Below are 19,447 nucleotides of genomic sequence, written 5' to 3' on the forward strand. Positions count from 1 at the left end.
TCTAGCTATAGAAGTTTTCTAAACAGAAAAGAAACAGTGAAAGAAGGAACATTGGAACACAAGAAGTAGAAAGGAAACAGTAAGCAAAAAATATGAGTAAATGCAATGATAGACTTTTCTTCTCATCTTGAGTTTTTTGAACTGAATTTGACAGTTGAGGCAAAAAATTATAACACTGATGTGGGGGGAATGAAAAGCAACAAATAAGAAAACAATTAAAAAAATAAACATATTGCCAGAAATGAACAGAACTGGTTTAATACCGTTTCTGTGGGTATATGACTTATTATTAACTCTTTGGAAAGATGGCTTGTTATGTTATGTAGAATACATAAAATTCATTTATTCTTCAACTTAGCCATTTGACTTATAAGAATTTACATTACTTATGTGTTTATTTACACTTAAGATACATTTACAAAGATTCCCACTTCAACACAGAAAGAGCAGCAGCAAAATAGGCCCCTAAATATTCATTAATAAGAACAAAGCAGAACACAATGATGGTCCCATATTATGAAATATTCTTCATTAGATAGACCTAAATTTATTCATAAGAGGAAATATATTTAAGTTCAAGAGAAATGATTATGCTTATTTTTACTTAAGACACTTTCTAAATGTAATCATAACTGTTTATGTAAAAATACATATCCAAATCATCCATGCAAAAAGTTCAGAAGGATGCCCTACAACTGGTAGAAGATAAACAGCTATGGAAATGAGCAGTTGGATTTGGGTAGCAATAAAGGTGAACTGTATGTGAGTTTATATTACTTGAATTCTTCAGAAAGACTTATGTATTACTTATAAATTAAATATATATATTTTGTGATGGAAGCTTGAAGCCTGAGATCATGATCCTTGACTCCTCTTTGTTATGGATTTATAATGGATATCAGGGGATCCATGACACTGTGCAAATAGAGCAAGTTTAACTTTGAGAAAGGTATGATTTATTAATTATAAGGTATTGTTTCATTGCAGACAGATTCAGACAGCATGGAATAATAATTTTGCAGTTATAATGACTAGAATATTTCTATTGGTAGAATTGAAATATAATGTGTATATGTCCTGTATGATTATGGATATTTAGTTATTTTTATCATCTTCTTGGAATTGGAAGATGGATCTATTCATTATAAATTGCTTACATTCCTTCTAATATTTTGAGGAAAGCTATGGAATAATTCAGAACTGCATTTTTGTCTTTTTGGTATGAATTCAGATGAAACAGGATGATGTCTCTCAGCTCCTAGTTTTTGTTTGCTATATCCTGGCTCACATGATCAAAGACTAAATTTGATTTTTTATAAGTTATTTTTGGAAATCGCACAGTACTTTGAAATCTTCAATTGGCAAACAGTGTCTTTGTTAACAGAAGTTGTGCTAGGGAAAAAAAAATCTCGTTCAATTTACAAATGAAGCATCTGTGATGTTTCACAGGAGTTCTGGCTTTCCTACTTGTTTACAGAAAGAAGCAGAATGTCCTGGCAAACCTGACCTATTTAACTTATCCATTTATCTGTACTTTCTCCTTCAACCCACTAAAACAAAGAAAGATACTAAATAGGGAATAAAATGGCATTAACACATAGAGGGGGTGAAAGTAATGGAAAAGAAGACAGTGACAGATAAATGATGACAACATACTTTAGGAAGCTGGAAAATGAATGTGCTTGTGAAAACTGACTTAACAGGCAGAGACAGCTAAAATCTAAGCCTAAGTAGGAGAACCCAAAAGGAAGAAAATAACATCCTCAAACTTTTAGGAATTTGAGGTGGCTAGGACTTCAGAAAGTAGGGGCTAGAAAGGAGATCAAAGAAAAAGAATTGATTTAAACTGTGAACAACAATGAACCTTCTTTCCTAATTTTCTCACCTATGTCTTTTAGACCAGGGGCTGCCTTTTAGCCTTCTGAATTGGGCAGAAAGCAGGACAGAAAACTTCAGAGAGGCTGTGCTGAGAGCTTCAGGAGTAGAGACTCCAAGCACAGCTAGATTGGTCATGAGGCATCATATCCAAAAAAAGATTACTTGCGGTACACTGAATGGTGATACCCTTGTTCTCCCTAAAGTGCTGAAAGCCAGACTTAAACTTTTACTGAGCAGTAGGCAGAAGAACACACCTCTGCAGAACCTAACTTGCCCAATAGAAAAAAATTTACAGATACTGACATTTGGGGAAACACCAATAAGATATTGGGGCAGCCTTGTTATCATCCTATAAATAAGACCATTACTCAATGAACCATCCACTACTAACTGAACTCCATATAGTTTTTAGTGCTTTGCTCTCATATGTAAACCGACACTGGCAGACATCGTATAATATTAACAGTAATCAAAAAGAAGCAGAAGCCAGAAGAAACATGCAGAGAAAATAAAGAAAAACAAGAAGAAAATTAAAGAAACAAACAAACAAAAAAATGATTCAAGAGAAAATGTAGGGAGCAGGAAGGGAGTATAAAAAATCTCTGGGACAGATGACACAACTGGATGCATGAAGTAAAATACTTCTAGGAAAGTAAAGTGGAGGCATTCAAGGCATAATAAGAGCAAGAATCTAAGAAGAATAATCAAAATACAAAGAAATAGAAAATAGGAGAGTAATGATATGAAAATGTCAATAGAGGTCCAATATATGACTGGAAAGGAAAAACAAAAAAAGAGAGAGAGAGAGAGAAAGAGAGGGAGAGCAAGAGAAAGAGAGAGAGAGAGAGAGAGATGTAAAACAAGAAATTGTGCCCTGGCAAGAAAACTCAGTTGGTTAGAGCATCATCCAGAAGCACAGAGGTTGCTGGTTCCAAGCCTGGTCAGGGTGCATACAGGAACAGAGGGATGTCTCTGTCTCTCTGTCCCCCTTCCTCTCTTGCTAAAATCAATAAATAAAAATTAAATAAAAAGAAATTGATAGATTATCTGCTGTGTTTAAACACTGAGAGGGACCTTGTACCTCTGATAGGGAGTTTATGGAATTTGAAGTAATAGTAGGAGGTAAAAACTGAAGTGATTGTTAAAATGAGACAATTATTAACACCAGGAAAAACAAAATGTTATACAGAAGCTGTAATTACAAGCTACTAAGCTTAACCATAAACTATAATTACATATTCATAGTATATAAACACCAAATATTAATTTAACTATAAATGCTTATATAATGAAATTTTGAGTGTAGTTGGAGAGTTCATTATACATGGAGTGTGGTATAAAGAGAAATAAATTTTAATGTTCTCTTGTAGGAAATTAATAGACAATTACTCAAATTTTAAAAATCAAGTATAAATTAACAATGTAGATATATGAACATGAATCCTAAACAAATATCTAAAGAAAGGCTGCCTCTCAGGAGCTAGAACTGGGATTAAGGGATAGGTGGGGCAAAGGTACAACTGTTTTTAATTTTTTTATTTATTGATTTTAGAGAGAGAGGGAGAGAGAAAAAGACAGAAACATTGATCTCTTGCTGTATGTGTCCTGACAGGGGACCAAACAGGTAACCTTGGGGCTTGGGCTCACACTCTAACCTACTGAGCTATCCAGTCAGGGCACAACTGTTTAAACTTTTGTGATATTCATGACTTATATTCAGTGGTGGGATTCAGCTGGTATGCACAGGTTTGGCAGACTGATACCTAATTTTTTGTTTAGTTCGGCGAATCAGTTGTTAAAGTGGCACTTGTAATCAGGGTTCTCTCTGAGGTGGGCGCCTGGGCAGCCGCCTAATGTGGAAATCACAAATTTATATTCCTTCCTCTTTTTTAACGTTCATCAGCGCAACGGCGTATTCTAAGTGTCCATAGTAATGTTCATTCCATCCATAGGTGAAAAATTTGTTGGAACTATGCTTAGAATATTTATTTATTCATTTCATAAAACTCATTATACCTTTGATGAAATACTACATTTTAAATTTCTTGTTACTTCAGTAAACAAACATATAACATAAAGAGAAAAAATGCCAGACAACCGGATGGTGACAAGCTGTCATCTGTTTCATCTTTGTGTTTTGTTCAAAATTCCCCTGAGATATTATGAGTATTATTTAATATTTTTCATTAATATTTTAAAACTCTTTTTTATGATATAATCTAGTTTTGTGTACCTCTTTCATCGTTCTTATTTGAGTATTAAATACATGAAATAATGAACTACCTTTTGGTATATTGTTCTTTTATACATAAAAAGGCACTGGGGCAGAGAACTGGTTAAGTTATTTGAATCCCGGCCCCGGCCGGTTGGCTCAGCGGTAGAGCGTCGGCCTGGCGTGCAGGGGACCCGGGTTCGATTCCCGGCCAGGGCACATAGGAGAAGAGCCCATTTGCTTCTCCACCACCCCCCTCCTTCCTCTCTGTCTCTCTCTTCCCCTCCCGCAGCCAAGGCTCCATTGGAGCAAAGATGGCCCGGGTGCTAGGGATGGCTCCTTGGCCTCTGCCCCAGGCGCTAGAGTGGCTCTGGTCGCGGCAGAGCAAAGCCCCGGAGGGGCAGAGCATCGCCCCCTGGTGGGCAGAGCATCGCCCCTGGTGGGCGTGCCGGGTGGATCCCGGTCGAGCGCATGCGGGAGTCTGTCTGTCTCCCCGTTTCCAGCTTCAGAAAAAAAAAATTATTTGAATCCCACTGCTAATATATTGATAATTTTTATTAAATGAGGTACTTTTTAAGTATTGGCTTTGGAGCCAGACACATGATTCTAGATTGTCAAATTTGATATTGAATATACTTTGCTTATAAAGTTAGCCTGTTACTTGTTTAATGGGTGCTGACTGAGGACACAAGACTCCTGGTTCAGAGACAAAGGAATGTATTACTCACTGCCAGCAAATAGCACAGGCATCCCTATATTTGCTTTATTTGTCCATAAGTCTCGTTGGAAGATCCAGATGGGTATAACACACACCATGGGTCTGTGTCACAGCTATGAAACACTGAGTTTGGGGAATCCACGGCTTTTATAGCAAGAAACAAGCAAGCCTTCTTTCTGTCCTGGGAAACAATGTTATCATATCTCTCAAAATGAACAGGTGCATTAATAACCCTGAGAAATGACAAAGGTAAAAGAATAATCAAGGGCTTGGTGCACTCAGCAAGAGGTGCATGAAAGAGCAAAAAAGATGCAGGGAAGTATGTCTCCCAACTCAGATCAAGCCTATACAATCTACTTGCTGTGATTGGAGCATGTCTCTTTAATTGGAAAAGTTTGTTTTTCTTATATGTGTGAAAATTCTCTTGAGCCTGCAATAATATATGTAAAGCACACAGCACTGTGCCAGGCTGAAGTTTTAAATTTTGTCTTTCTAAAAAATTCTGCCATTTTCCAGAATCTCCAAATCAGCCCTGCATATACTCTTGCAAATTATTGATCGATCTTAGCCTCAGTAAAAAGGGGATGGTAATATATTTATTGCAAGATAATAGAAGTCCGTTATAGACATTAAATTTTACCTATTGCTTACTTTACTAATAGTAGTAATAACTATTAATACCACTAACTTATATGGTGGATATTACTACTTATATTACAGAAGTGTTATTACATTAAAAATCAAATCACAGAAAAATTTTGTGTAAAACTGGTATGCAGAGATACTTGTCATAATGCAATTTTAATTTTTATTGAAGCTAAATATAATCACTCTTTGAAATTCTGTTGCAAAATTTACTTGTACAATATATTATTTTTTGAACATTGATAGGCATTAATTTTTAAATAGAGAAAGCAAACTTATTTTACTAAATGCTTTTTAAGATGCTGTCTATTCAACGGAAATCAATTTATAACACTATAAAATTTATGTGATGAGAAAATTTTTGCTTGCGTGTGACTCAGTATATTTTTCTGAATAGGTCATAGTTATATCAGCTTCCCTAAATGGAGTATCAACAATACTGAGGTTGCATTGGTGATGGTTTGATAAGCTTTATGGTACTCTTTGGCATCGGATGGCAACAAAACTTGCAATTAGAAAACCATTTCTAATCTCCCTTCTTGTGTTCCAACAATCTACTCTCTGTTGAGGGTGCTCTTTGTAGAATAACTCATAATAAAATACCAAATAACTCAAGTAAAGATATAAAAAACATGGGGAATTTTTTTTTTTGTAACAGAGGCAAAGAGAGAGACAGAGAGAGGGACAGATAGGACAGACAGGCAAGAAAGGAGAGAGATGAGAAGCATCAATTCTTCATTGCAGCTCCTTAGTCTCCTTAGTTGTTCAATGCTTGCTTTCTCATATGTGCCTTGACCAGGGGGCTACAGCAGAGCGAGTGACCTTTTGCTCAAGCCAGTGACCATGGGCTCAAGTCAGCAACCTTGGGCTTCAAGCCAGTGACCTAAGATTCAAGCCAGCAACTATGAGGTCATGTCTATGATCCCATGCTCAAGCCAGCAACCCTGCGCTCAAGCTGGGGTTTTGAACCTGGGTCCTCTACATCCCAGTCCAATGCTCTATCCACTGCGCCACTGCCTGGTCAAACTGGAAATTCCTTACATTTTCTAAAGCTTCATTACATTTCTCTAATATTTTGGGAAATAATTATGTGTGTTTATTTTACTTTAAATTTAACAACTAAATGTTTGAAATGTTTACTTGTTGTATGGAGCACATTTTCATGAAAAATGCCACACTATCTTTGAAAACAGTATATTTTAAGGTTGAGGACATAGAATCCAGAGCTAGAACCCCAGGGTATCAAATTCAGCTCTACCAATTTCTGCTTCATAATGTCAGATGAGTTAACTTCTCAGCTTCCTCATCGCTAAAATAGGAATATTATCGTTTACTTGTCTTATAAATTTGTAGTGATAAATAAATAAATATGTACACACAGTATTAGTATTGTGCCTACTACATAGTAAGCACAATGAATGTATTACCTATTATTAGAAAACATTTTTAATACTTCAATTAATGGTTGGGATAGACACCATACAGTAGGCCAAGGATTTTCAACTTGTATGCCACAAAAAATTTCAAAAACTGCAATATACAACTATATACTTAAGGCACTGACCTTTCTTCTCTTAGACTCAAATAAAATAACAACAGCTAACATAACAATAGATTCTGGCGTGAATGAATCAAAGTTATACCTATTTTTTTTTGTCAGATCAGCAAAAAATATATTTTTGGTGTGCTGCATAATTTTAGTGATTATATTATATGCGCAATGAGATGAGAAAGGTTGAAAATCACTGCTCTAGGCAATGTTTGCTCAAAAGTATCTAATACCTCAATTTTAATGAGGTCAATTGTCACAGATTATAGGCACCTTTTTTCAACATGACTACTTCACAAAGCCAAGACTTCTTAGGACAACATAAAAAAAAAAAGCCATATCCTGTTTATGTGTCTTGTCTCAGAAAGAGAACTTAGTGTCCTCTCTTAACATAAGAAGATACTCATTTCCAAAACAGTCGAATGTGATTAATTGCCTTTTGATTTCATTTTCTTTTGATGTGGACAGGACAAAATTACAATTTATATGTAATATTTTGATGAAGAAATTCAATCTCACACCCACCACGCTAACACATATTCTTCATTCATGTGCTGTTAAAGAAGCAATTGTGTCCTGCTTAAACAAAAAGAGTGTCAATAGATCAATGTTTTTCAGGATATAATTTATGATGAGTTCTACAGTGTTTCCTCTTTTCTAAATAATTCTTTTCAAGCACCTCCTTTTTTTCTTTTTTAAAAGAGTTATGTAATGTCTTGCATTTTATGCCAGAAAAATAGCAAGGAAATGAATTTGACATCACATGCGTGGCAAGAGCCTGGAAAAGATTCTAAGAGCACAATTTACTTCTATACAAAAGGTCACAGGAGTAATTCTCCAAGCCAGCATTTGGAACGGGCTGGCCAGAGGGCCCTGGATGTCTGGAAAATTGATGTGTGTACCTTCAAAATGTACTTGTGCATACACCTCTAATAAGCACTTTCACAAGGCAGAGAACGTGTCCAACTGATTTTTACAATTGCCTTTTTAAGAGAGAGCTTTGCAAACCTACAAGAACATACTAACAGGCTCACTTAACCTAGCTGAGCCAGGAGAAAATTGCTTCTGAAGCATGAATTCTGTGAATTATTTTAGTGTGTTATAGACTCTGACTCGAATGAATTGTCAAATGGTCCTCCTGGGACTCAAACATTCAGCAGCTTCATGTGTCTGCTCATTTATGTCTCTCAACTACATTAATTGGATTTCACCAAGAGCATTCACTGTAGAACATAGACCATTATTGCTTTAACTGTGTGGTCTGTGTATGGAGAATGTGGTTACATTGACCAGAGCTGATAATGATTTTTATGGTTAAAGCTAAAATTATTTTTTTAGATGTGATTTAATTCAGTCATCTTTAGCACCCATCCTGTGTAATTTTGGGGGGAGGGCAAATTGGGAAAGGCTGAGAGTGGTAGAATATAATAATAATCCTTAATAATTAGTATTTATTGAGTGTTTACTGAGTGTCAAGCATTTATTTAAGCACTGACATATTAACTAGCATATTGCTCACAACAGCTCTCCCAGAGTGGATGCTGCTATTTCTTCATTTTAGAGACGTGGCAACTGAAACACAGTGAGGCGAAGTAGTCTCTGCCTGTGGGGTCACAAAGTTTAAGTAACCAAATCCGTCTGTAGTGCTCTTTACTATACTGAATCTCACTGGGAATACTTTCAATAAAAGGGGCTAGTTAGGTCTGTCCATGCTAAGTGAAATAAGCCAGGCAGTGAAAGAAAAATATCATATGACCTCACTCATTTGAGGAATCCAATGAACAATGTGAACTAAGGAACGGAACAGAGGCAGAGGCGGGATCAAAGGGACCAGAGGGAACACGGTCAGAGGGAAAGTGGAAGAGAGGATGGGATCAGAGAAGGGAAAGAGATTAGTGAAATTATATATACATAACACAGTGTTATAGAGAATAGGACAGCAAATCCTGGAGGGAAGGGGGGAAGATGTTGGGGGGAGGGGGCAAAGGGGGGTGAGAGGAACACGGGGGTGAGAGGAGATATATTTGGTGGGACATTTGAATCTATGTAAACACAATAAATTAAAATCATAAATAAAAAATGGGAGGGGGAGTTAGTTAGAGACTTCCCAGAAAAAACTTGGTTTGAATAAACTTGGGTTTGTTTAGATCTGAGCCTCTTTATCTCAAGTCCAGGAACTAGAAATTCTTGGTAATCCCTGATGATATCTTGGTAATAAACTTTTCCAATACAAAAAATATTTAAGAGTGATGAATGATCTGGAATGTCAAAGTTCAAATACTTTCTGGAAGGGCGAACATGCTGGTGTATACTATCCAAGTCACTTTCTGTGAAGCCACATCAGAAGGTTGTTTGATGAGCATGGGACAATGTCACACAGATCCTAGAGGGCTGTTTCTTGACACTGGTAAGACCTGGTGACATGCCCTAGCCCCACAGTGGGAAACCCACTCGATTACCTAGAATTTTCAAGTCCTCCAGGTTAGAGTTTATTCCTTTGCTGAGTACTGTTGGATGCTCGTTGACAACTTCTTTAACGCAGTTACAGAGATGACTGAGACTTGTCATACAGGATTACTTCTCTACACCCTGCCTTTCCACATTTAGAACTCCAGTCTCCTCAAATATGTGGTCTATGTGATTTTGGGAAAGTGTACTTGTTGGCATTTAGTATTAATTTTATAGAACTCACTTTCAAATATTTTGAGGGTCTCTTCTGTAGCTACAGATATCTTTTAGATAGTGAGCCTGTTAGTATCTAAAAGATATCTGTAGCACTCTCTAAAGAAAAAAAAGAAGCAAACAAACAAATAAATATGATGTTTAACATACAACTTCTTTCTTCCCCCCCAAACAAATTTACATATAAAAGCCAGCTGTTTCAGCGTAAATAACATATCCAAGATAGAGCAGGTTTTATTTGAACAGATGTAACAACCAACAGCAACATTGCTTTCCAATTGTATGTTGAACAATATAACATTAATATGATATCATAAGCTTCTTTTAAGAATAATTGCTTTGAATTCCTTCAGATTGACATTAACACTTTCCTGTCCAATGGATCTCAAGAATTTTCCAATGGATGTGCAAACATGCATTATGCAACTGGAGAGTTGTAAGTATGAACAACTTACTTTTTCTGAATATTTAGAAAAATATAGTAGATATAAATGTTTTTAATGTATTCTGTAGATAATTTATTTTGCAACTGTTTTTGTCAGATATTTAGTAAATAAGCGTGGTATCTTTCACCAGGTATTGAAAGTCATGATGTCTAACACATGCACTCCATACTATGAACAAGAAAGAAATTGTTGACCTAGGAATAATAGATTTTAAGCCTGAACAGCAGCTAATGTCTTTATGCAAATTATTAAAGGTAAAAAGGATAATAATCATAAAAAACAAGCTATTATATTTTACTGAGTGCCTGCTATAGAACAAATATTTTGCATGTATTACTTCTCATGCAATGAAGATATTGTTATCACCATGTTTCCAGATGTGAAGTGGTCATTTTGAGCAACTGAGCATTGTGCTCCAATTCATGGAGGTTGTTACAACAAAACATCTGGCTCCAATGTCTGTGTGTACTCTGAACCATTATGGCGCCCCTCAGCTAATATTTATTCAGAGTATACTCTGCTGAGTATGTTATATTTTTTATCTTAGGGAAAAAAGAAATTTATCACATGTTATCAGAGAGTCATCCAAGCTTAGAGACATTTCTTTTTTTTTTTTTTTTTCTATCATAACTGTATTTTACATATCCACATATATAAAATATTCAACACTTAAATAACTCCTGATATGTTTACACCGCAGTCAGCGACATGCATATGCAGTGAACAAGTAGACAGCATACTGAAGAGTCATAGACATAACCCAGGTTTCCTACAGGATCCCCAATCCAGAATACTCTAGTATTCTGTACTATTTTTTTTTTTTTTATAATAATTTTATTTTTTTAATGGGGTGACATCAATAAATCAGGATACATATATTCAAAGATAACAAGTCCAGGTTATCTTGTCGTTCAATTATGTTGCATACCCACCACCCAAAGTCAGATTGTCCTCTGTCACCTTCTATCTTGTTTTCTTTGTGCCCCTCCCACCCCCTATCCCTCTCCCATTCCCCCCTCCCCCCCGTAACCACCACACTCTTATCAATGTCTCTTAGTTTCACTATTATGTCCCACCTACGTATGGAATAATACAGTTCCTGTTTTTTTCTGATTTACTTATTTCGCTTCGTATCATGTTATCTAGATCCCACCATTTTGCTGTAAATGTTCCGATGTCATCATTTCTTATGGCTGAGTAGTATTCCATAGTGTATATGTGCCACATCTTCTTTATCCAGTCATCTATTGATGGGCTTTTTGGTTGTTTCCATGTCCTGGCCACTGTGAACAATGCTGCAATAAACATGGGGCTGCATGTGTCTTTACGTATCAATGTTTCTGAGTTTTGGGGATATATACCCAGTAGAGGGATTGCTGGGTCATAAGGTAGTTCTATTTGCAGTTTTTTGAGGAACCACCATACTTTCTTCCATAATGGTTGTACTACTTTACATTCCCACCAACAGTGTATGAGGGTTCCTTTTTCTCCACAGCCTCTCCAACATTTGCTATTACCTGACTTGCTAATAACAGCTAATCGAACAGGTGTGAGGTGGTATCTCATTGCCGTTTTGATTTGCATTTCTCTAATAGCTAAAGAAGATGAGCATCTTTTCATATATCTGTTGGCCATTTGTATTTCTTCCTGGGAGAAGTGTCTATTCATATCCTCTTCCCATTTTTTTATTGGATTGTTTGTTTGTTTGTTGTTGAGTTTTATGAGTTCTTTGTATATTTTGGATATTAGGCCCTTATCTGAGCTGTTGTTTGAAAATATCATTTCCCATTTAGTTGGCTTTCTGTTTATTTTGTTATCAGTTTCCCTTGCTGAGCAAAAACTTCTTAGTCTGATGTAGTCCCATTCATTAATTTTTGCCTTCACTTCTCTTGCCATTGGAGTCAAATTCATAAAATGCTCTTTAAAACCCAGGTCCATGAGTTGAGTACCTATGTCTTCTTCTATGTACTTAATTGTTTCAGGTCTTATGTTTAGATCTTTGATCCATTTTGAGTTAATTTTTGTACAGGGGGAGAGACTGTAGTCCAATTTCATTCTTTTGCATGTGGCTTTCCAGTTTTCCCAGCACCATTTATTGAAGAGGCTTTCTTTTCTCCATTGTGTGTTGTTGGCCCCTTTATCAAAAATTATTTGACTATATATATGTGGTTTTATTTCTGGACTTTCTATTCTGTTCCATTGGTCTGAGTGTCTATTTTTCTGCCAATACCATGCTGTTTTGATTGTCGTGGCCCTATAATAGAGTTTGAAGTCAGGTATTGTTATGCCCCCAGCTTCATTCTTTTTCTTTAGGATTGCTTTGGCTATTCGGGGTTTTTTATAGTTCCATATAAATCTGATGATTTTTTGCTCTATTTCTTTAAAAAATGTCATTGGAAGTTTGATGGGAATTGCATTAAATTTGTATATTGCTTTGGGTAATATAGCCATCTTGATTATATTTATTCTTCCTAGCCAAGAACAAGGTATATTCTTCCATCTCATTATTTCTTTTTCGATTTCCCTTAACAATGGTTTATAGTTTTCATTATATAAGTCCTTTACATTCTTTGTTATGTTTATTCCTAAGTATTTTATTTTGTTGCAATCGTGAAGGGGATTATTCTTTTGAGTTCCTTCTCAGTTGTTTCATTGTTGGCATATAGAAAGGCTATTGACTTCTGTATGTTAATTTTGTATCCTGCGACCTTACTGTATTGGCTTATTGTTTCTAGTAGTCTTTTTGTGGATTCTTTGGGGTTTTCGATGTATAGGATCATATCATCTGCAAAAAGTGATACCTTTACTTCTTCTTTTCCGATATGGATGCCTTTTATTTCTTTGTCTTGTGTGATTGCTCTGGCTAGAACCTCTAGTACCACATTAAATAAGAGTGGAGAGAGTGGACAACCCTGTCTTGTTCCTGATTTAAGGGGGAAAGCCTTCAGTTTAGTGCCATTTAATATGATGTTAGCTGATGGTTTATCATATATGGCCTTTATCATGTTGAGATATTTTCCTTCTATACCCATTTTGTTGAGAGTCTTAAACATAAAATTGTGTTGTATTTTATCGAAAGCCTTTTCTGCGTCTATTGATAAGATCATGTGGTTTTTGTTCTTTGTTTTGTTGATATGGTGTATTACATTAACCGTTTTACGTATGTTGAACCATCCTTGAGATTCTGGGATGAATCCCACTTGATCATGATGTATTATTTTTTTAATATGTTGTTGTATTCGATTTGCTAGTATTTTGTTTAGTATTTTAGCATCTGTATTCATTAGAGATATTGGTCTGTAGTTTTCTTTTTTTGTGCCATCCTTGCCTGGTTTTGGTATGAGGGTTATGTTGGCCTCATAAAATGTGTTTGGAAGTATTGCTTCTTCTTCAATTTTTTGGAAGACTTTGAGTAGAATAGGAACCAAGTCTTCTTTGAATGTTTGATAAAATTCGCTGGTATAGCCGTCAGGGCCTGGACTTTTATTTTTGGGGAGGTTTTTAATGGTTTTTTCTATTTCTTCTCTACTGATAGGTCTGTTTAGGCTTTCTGCTTCTTCTTGACTCAGTCTAGGAAGGTTGTATTGTTCTAGGAATTTATCCATTTCTTCTAGGTTGTTGAATTTAGTGGCATAAAGTTTTTCATAGTATTCTACAATAATTCTTTGTATCTCTACGGTGTCCGTGGTGATTTCTCCTCTTTCATTTTGTATTTTGTTTATATGAGTTCTTTCTCTTTTTTCCTTGGTAAGTCTTGCCAAGGGTTTGTCAATTTTGTTGATCTTTTCAAAGAACCAGCTCCTTGTTCTATTAATTTTTTCTATAGTTTTTCTGTTCTCTAATTCATTTATTTCTGCTCTGATTTTTATTATCTCCTTTCTTCGGCTGGTTTTGGGTTGTCTTTGTTCTTCTTTTTCTAGTTCCTTAAGGTGGGAAGTTAAGTGGTTCACTTGGGCTCTCTCTTGTTTGTTCATATATGCCTGAAGCGATATGAACTTCCCTCTTATCACTGCTTTTGCTGCATCCCATAGATTCTGATATGTCGTATTGTCATTTTCATTAGTCTGTATATATCTTTTGATCTCTGCACTTATTTCTTCTTTGACCCATTCATTTTTTAAAAGTATGTTGTTTAGTTTCCACATTTTTGTGGGATTTTTTTCCTCTTTTTTGCAGTTGAATTCTAGTTTCAAGGCTTTATGATCAGAAAATATGCTTGGTACAACTTCAATTTTTCTGAATTTGCTGATGTTGTTTTTGTGGCCCAACATATGGTCAATTCTTGAGAATGATCCATGTACACTGGAGAAAAATGTATACTCAGTCACTTTGGGATGAAATGTCCTGTAGATGTCTATCATATCCAGGTGCTCTAGTGTTTTGTTTAAGGCCACTATGTCTTTGTTGATTCTCTGTTTGGATGACCGATCTAGAGCCGTCAGCGGTGTATTGAGGTCTCCAAGTATGATTGTATTTTTGTCAGTTTTTGTTTTAAGATCAATAAGTAGCTGTCTTATATATTTTGGTGCTCCTTGGTTTGGTGCATATATATTAAGAATTGTTATGTCTTCTTGATTCAGTGTCCCCTTAGCCATTATGAAATGGCCATTTTTGTCTCTAAGTACTTTTCCTGTCTTGTAGTCAGCATTATCCGATATGAGTATTGCTACACCTGCTTTTTTTTGGATGTTATTTGCTTGGAGTATTGTTTTCCAGCCTTTCACTTTGAATTTGTTTTTATCCTTGTTACTTAGATGAGTTTCCTGTAGGCAGCATACAGTTGGATTTTCTTTTTTAATCCATTCTGCTACTCTGTGCCTTTTTATTGGTGAGTTTAATCCATTTACATTTAGTGTAATTATTGATACTTGTGAGTTCCCTATTGCCATTTTATATCTTGCTTTCTGTTAGTTTTGTGTCTTGTTTGATCCTTCTCTTTCGTTTTTCTATCTTTTGTTTTTATTTGGTTGTATTCCATACATCTTTCCTCTGTTGCTATCTTTTTTATCTCATGTGCTTCTGTGGTGGTTTTTTCAATGGTGGTTACCTTTGAGTAATGAAAAGGGTCCCTACCCTGTTCATTGTAGCGAACTATTTTGTGAGTACTTTTGCACTCCATCGTCCTTTGCTACTGTTAATCTCCGTCTTCTCCCCCTCTTTCTTTTTGTTGTTGTCACAGTTTAAATTTGGTTTTATTGTGTTCTTCTTGGAGCTTTTACTTGTGGCTCTGTTTTTTTTTGTTCTTTGTATCTGATTGGAGAACCCCCTTTAGTAATTCCTGGAGTGGGGGTTTTCTGATGATAAATTCCCTCATCTTTTCTGTATCTGTGAATGTTTTTATTTCTCCTTCGTATTTGAAGGATAGCTTTGATGGGTATAGTATTCGTGGCTGAAAGTTCCTCTCTTTCAGGACTTTAAATATTGGGGTCCACTCTCTTCTAGCTTGTAGAGTTTCTGCTGAGAAATCTGATGATAATCTAATGGGCCTTCCTTTATATGTTGTATTCTTCTTTTCCCTGGCTGCCTTGAGAATTTTTTCTTTGCTGTTGGTTTGTGTCAATTTCATTATGATATGCCTTGGAGTAGGTTTGTTGGGGTTAAGAAAACTTGGAGTTCTGTTTGCTTCTTGAACTTGAGGCTTTAGTTCTTTCCACAGGCTTGGGAAGTTCTCATCAATTATTTGTTTAAGTATGTTCTCCATTCCATTTTCTCTCTCTTCTCCCTCTGATATACCTATTATTCTTATGTTATTCTTTTTGATGGAGTCAGATAATTCTTGTAGGGCTATCTCATTTTTTTAAATTTTTGAGTCTCTTTCTTCTTCTCTCTGTTGTGCCTCAAGTTGCTTGTCTTCTATTTCACTAATCCTCTCTTCTATCTGACCTGTTCTATTAGCTAAGCTTGTTACTTCGTTTTTCAGCTCGTGAATTGAGTTTTTCATCTCTGTTTGATTTGTTTTTATAGTTTCAATTTCCTTGGACATATATTCTTTGTGTTCATTGAGTTGTTTTCTGAGCTCCCTATATTGCCTTTCTGTGTTTTCTTGTATATCTCGGAGGATTTTTAGGATTTCTATCTTGAATTCTCTGTCATTTAGCTCCAAGGTTTCCAATATATTAAATTTTTTCTCCATAGATTTTTCCTCATCTAGCTGTGTTACCTCTCTTTCTTTTGTATCCATGATATTCGATTTTCTCTTCCTTAATGGCATCTGAGGGTGGTTTTGTTGATAGTATTAATGAGATTTAATAAAGAATAAAAAGTTAAAAAAAATAAAAAAATAACAAATCGAAAAGAGTTGTTTTTTTTTAAAAAAAAATTAATAATGAAATAAAGAAAAATAAAATAAAATAAAAATTTTTAAAAAAGGAAATTATTCCCCCTCTCTTTTTTTCCTCTCCTCTCCTCTCCCCTCTTTCTTGAGAAAATCTTGTGGTGGACTGTGAGTTATAACAAACAATGCCTGTGATGGAGGGCCTGAATTGGGGAAAAGTAATAAAGGGGCAAAAAAGAGAGAAAGAAAAAAAAAAAAAAAAAAAGGAAAAAAAATAAAAGAAAAAAGAAAAAAAAAAGAGCGTATGGACCCACAAAAAGCAAATAAGGAAAAAATTTGGGTCAAGAATAAAATGATTTGCTTTTAGGTGTTGGTTTTCTAAGAGTTATGATGAGAGGAATAAGAGGAAAATGGAAAAATGGGGGGACAAATTAAAAACTTACTATTGTATTTAGTGGAACAAGAACTAGATAATATGGAGAGCCAGGGATGGGAGCACTGCTAGTGAGTTAAAAAGGTGAACTAAAAACCCCCCAAAATGCCACAAACATAGGTTTGAGTCCCAGATAAGATAATTTGTTTGTTATTGAGGTTTGAATGAGAGGAGATGTAAAGGAGAAAGGAAGAAACTAATATAGAGGGAGAAAAGAAAGAGAGAGAGAGAAAAAAAGAGGGAACCACTAAAAGAAGAAAAAAGAAAGGAGAGAGAGAGAGAGAGTTAAGGGTTTTGGAGTGCAACCCTCATAGAGAGAAAGGAAGAGAAGAGAAATGATAATGGGAGATGTAACACTTATGGGTAGTGTAGTTCAAGGAGAGGAGAGAGTAAGACCGGTAGAGAGTTAATCGGCCAAATTGGAGGAGGAAAAAAAAGTCTCAAGAATGAAGATAAGAGAAACAAACGAACAAATATAATAAAATGGGATAGGTTATAAAGTCTGCAGATTATTCTTGATTTTGAGAGGTTATCTTCTTGCTTTTTCTTTTCTCTCCCTCTTCCTGGTCGGTGACTCTGTACCCCGGGTTCTGCCCCTTTGGCACGCTCAGGTAGAGGTTTGCAGTTGATAAGTCTCTATGGCAATGTCATGTATTGTGCTTTATTCTCGTTGGGAGTCGAGGCTCATTAGCATTTATAGGCTCCGACAGTGAGAGAGTCCGTGTTCCTGGAGCCTTTCTCCTAGTCTTTCCTTCCTCAATTAGTAGCCTGATAGTCCAGGTATGGGGTTGCTGCTGCCTCTGCCTGGATAGTAAGAGGCTCAAATTGCTGGCAACTCCCCACTCTATTTCCACTCAGCACAGGGCTCTGGGTAAGGCTCAGTCAGTCAGAGCTGCTAGCATAATCAGGCGGGCTTTCCGCCCACTCGAAGACCTCTGGCTCTGCCACTCTATCCGGTAACACAAGCGGGCGCCCACTTCCGGGGCGCTTGGAGGAAACTCTCAGTCACTGTCTGCAACCAGGATATCCGGCCAGCAGTCTCACGCTCTGAGTGAAACCCCCAACCGCAGGGAAAAGTTGCAGCGTTGGAATTGAGTCTCGCTCCGTCCCCGTGTGCGGCTTTTGCAAGGCGCTGGGGCGGCCCGAGATTCCGCTTTGGCCCACACAAAGGCCCCTGACTCTGCCCCTCTCTGCGATAACACGGGCACGCACTACCGAGGCACTCGGAGGAATCGCTCACTCCTTATCTGCGCGCGCAAACCAGGATATGAGGCCGGCCGTGGTTCCCTCTGAGTGAAACAGCCTCCAGCACGGAAAATCTCCACCGTTGGGATTAGTTCTCACTCCCTCCCGTGCGTGGCTTTCCCAGGGCGCTGGGCTGCCCAGAGACTCTGCCCTCAGCCCACAGAAAGGCCTCTGACCCTGCCTCTCCGTGGGGCAACACGGGCACCCACTTCCGCGGCTTAGGAAGAAATCTCTCTTCCACTAACTGCGCACCGACCAGGAGACCGGGTAAAATGGCCGCTCCGCTTGTCTTTCTTTGTTTGGGTTTGGCGCGAGTGTTAGCTTGTATTGCCCGGGTTGCCACAGGATCAGATTTTCCTCGGCTTGGATCTCTGAGCCACAGCCTGGTTCGGCCGTTTTTGCTGCGGGGGCCTGGATCTATTCACCCCCTTTGCCCGCCTCAGTTTCTATATTCACAGTTACCAGAGAAAGCCGCCCTGTTTAGGTTAGTGAGGAAGGCGGAGCATTTCTTACTCCCTATTTCCTTCGGGGTTTGGTTATATATTTAGCCAATTTTTCACTCAATCATACCTTTGGGTGTATTGCGAAGAATCTGGAAGCTCCAAGTATAGGTTTTTCTGTTTCTGGTTGAAGATCTTGTTGAGTTTTGGGGGAGATTTATCAGTATCGCTTCCTACTCCGCCATTACTCTGACGTCATCTTCTCGAGACATTTCTTTAAATTTCTTTCAAAGTGGATTCAAACACATCCCTGATTCATGCCAGCATATAAAATCTTCAGGTCCTTCTGTTTCTCTGAATTTATCTATATAATTAATCCTAAATTAGTAGGTTTTCATGTTTAATGACATATAAAAAATAAGTGTCATTCAAATTTTTTCTTATTGTAGTATGTTATATCTGGGAAATAAAAAGTTTAGTTTGATATCCCCCTGGAAAATTTGAAGGTGGATCTTCAGACAGGCCTCAGAGGCAAAGTTTGTAGTGTGGCAGAACTGTCACTAGATGGCGAGCCTACTTCATGGGGGAATACAGCCATCCATCTACCTTTGTTTCTCTTAAAGTGAGGAAGTGGAAATATATCTTTCTCTGATAATGATGCCTTTTTTATTAAATTCAAATGCATTACTTTCATAAGTAGTTCTTAAATATTAAGAATTCCCATGAGTAAAGCAGTAAATTTGATGAAAGAAAAATAAAATAATCGAGTTTTAGTTGGGGGAGATATTTAGTAATAAAAATGGGAAGGGACAACACAAGATTCCCAGTATAATATGGACTTTCCACCCATATTATAAAGGAATTTTGAGGACAGGCTCATCTGTACCTTGTTTGCAAAATTAGGTACATGAGAAGATATTGAGGA

General features: G+C 36.8%; 1 protein-coding gene across 1 annotated transcript in view; it reads left to right on the plus strand.

Moving 5' to 3' along the window:
* GLRA3 (glycine receptor alpha 3) overlaps nucleotides 1–19,447 on the plus strand; it is a 175,842-nt gene that overhangs the window by 86,363 nt on the left and 70,032 nt on the right. Inside the window, exon 5 of the mRNA XM_066253420.1 lies at nucleotides 10,038–10,120. Within this exon, the coding sequence (XP_066109517.1) occupies nucleotides 10,038–10,120 (83 nt within the window). The remainder of the gene's footprint in view (nucleotides 1–10,037; nucleotides 10,121–19,447) is intronic.

Source organism: Saccopteryx bilineata, chromosome 1, assembly GCF_036850765.1.
Source record: "Saccopteryx bilineata isolate mSacBil1 chromosome 1, mSacBil1_pri_phased_curated, whole genome shotgun sequence".
Taxonomy (NCBI): Eukaryota; Metazoa; Chordata; class Mammalia; order Chiroptera; family Emballonuridae; genus Saccopteryx; species Saccopteryx bilineata.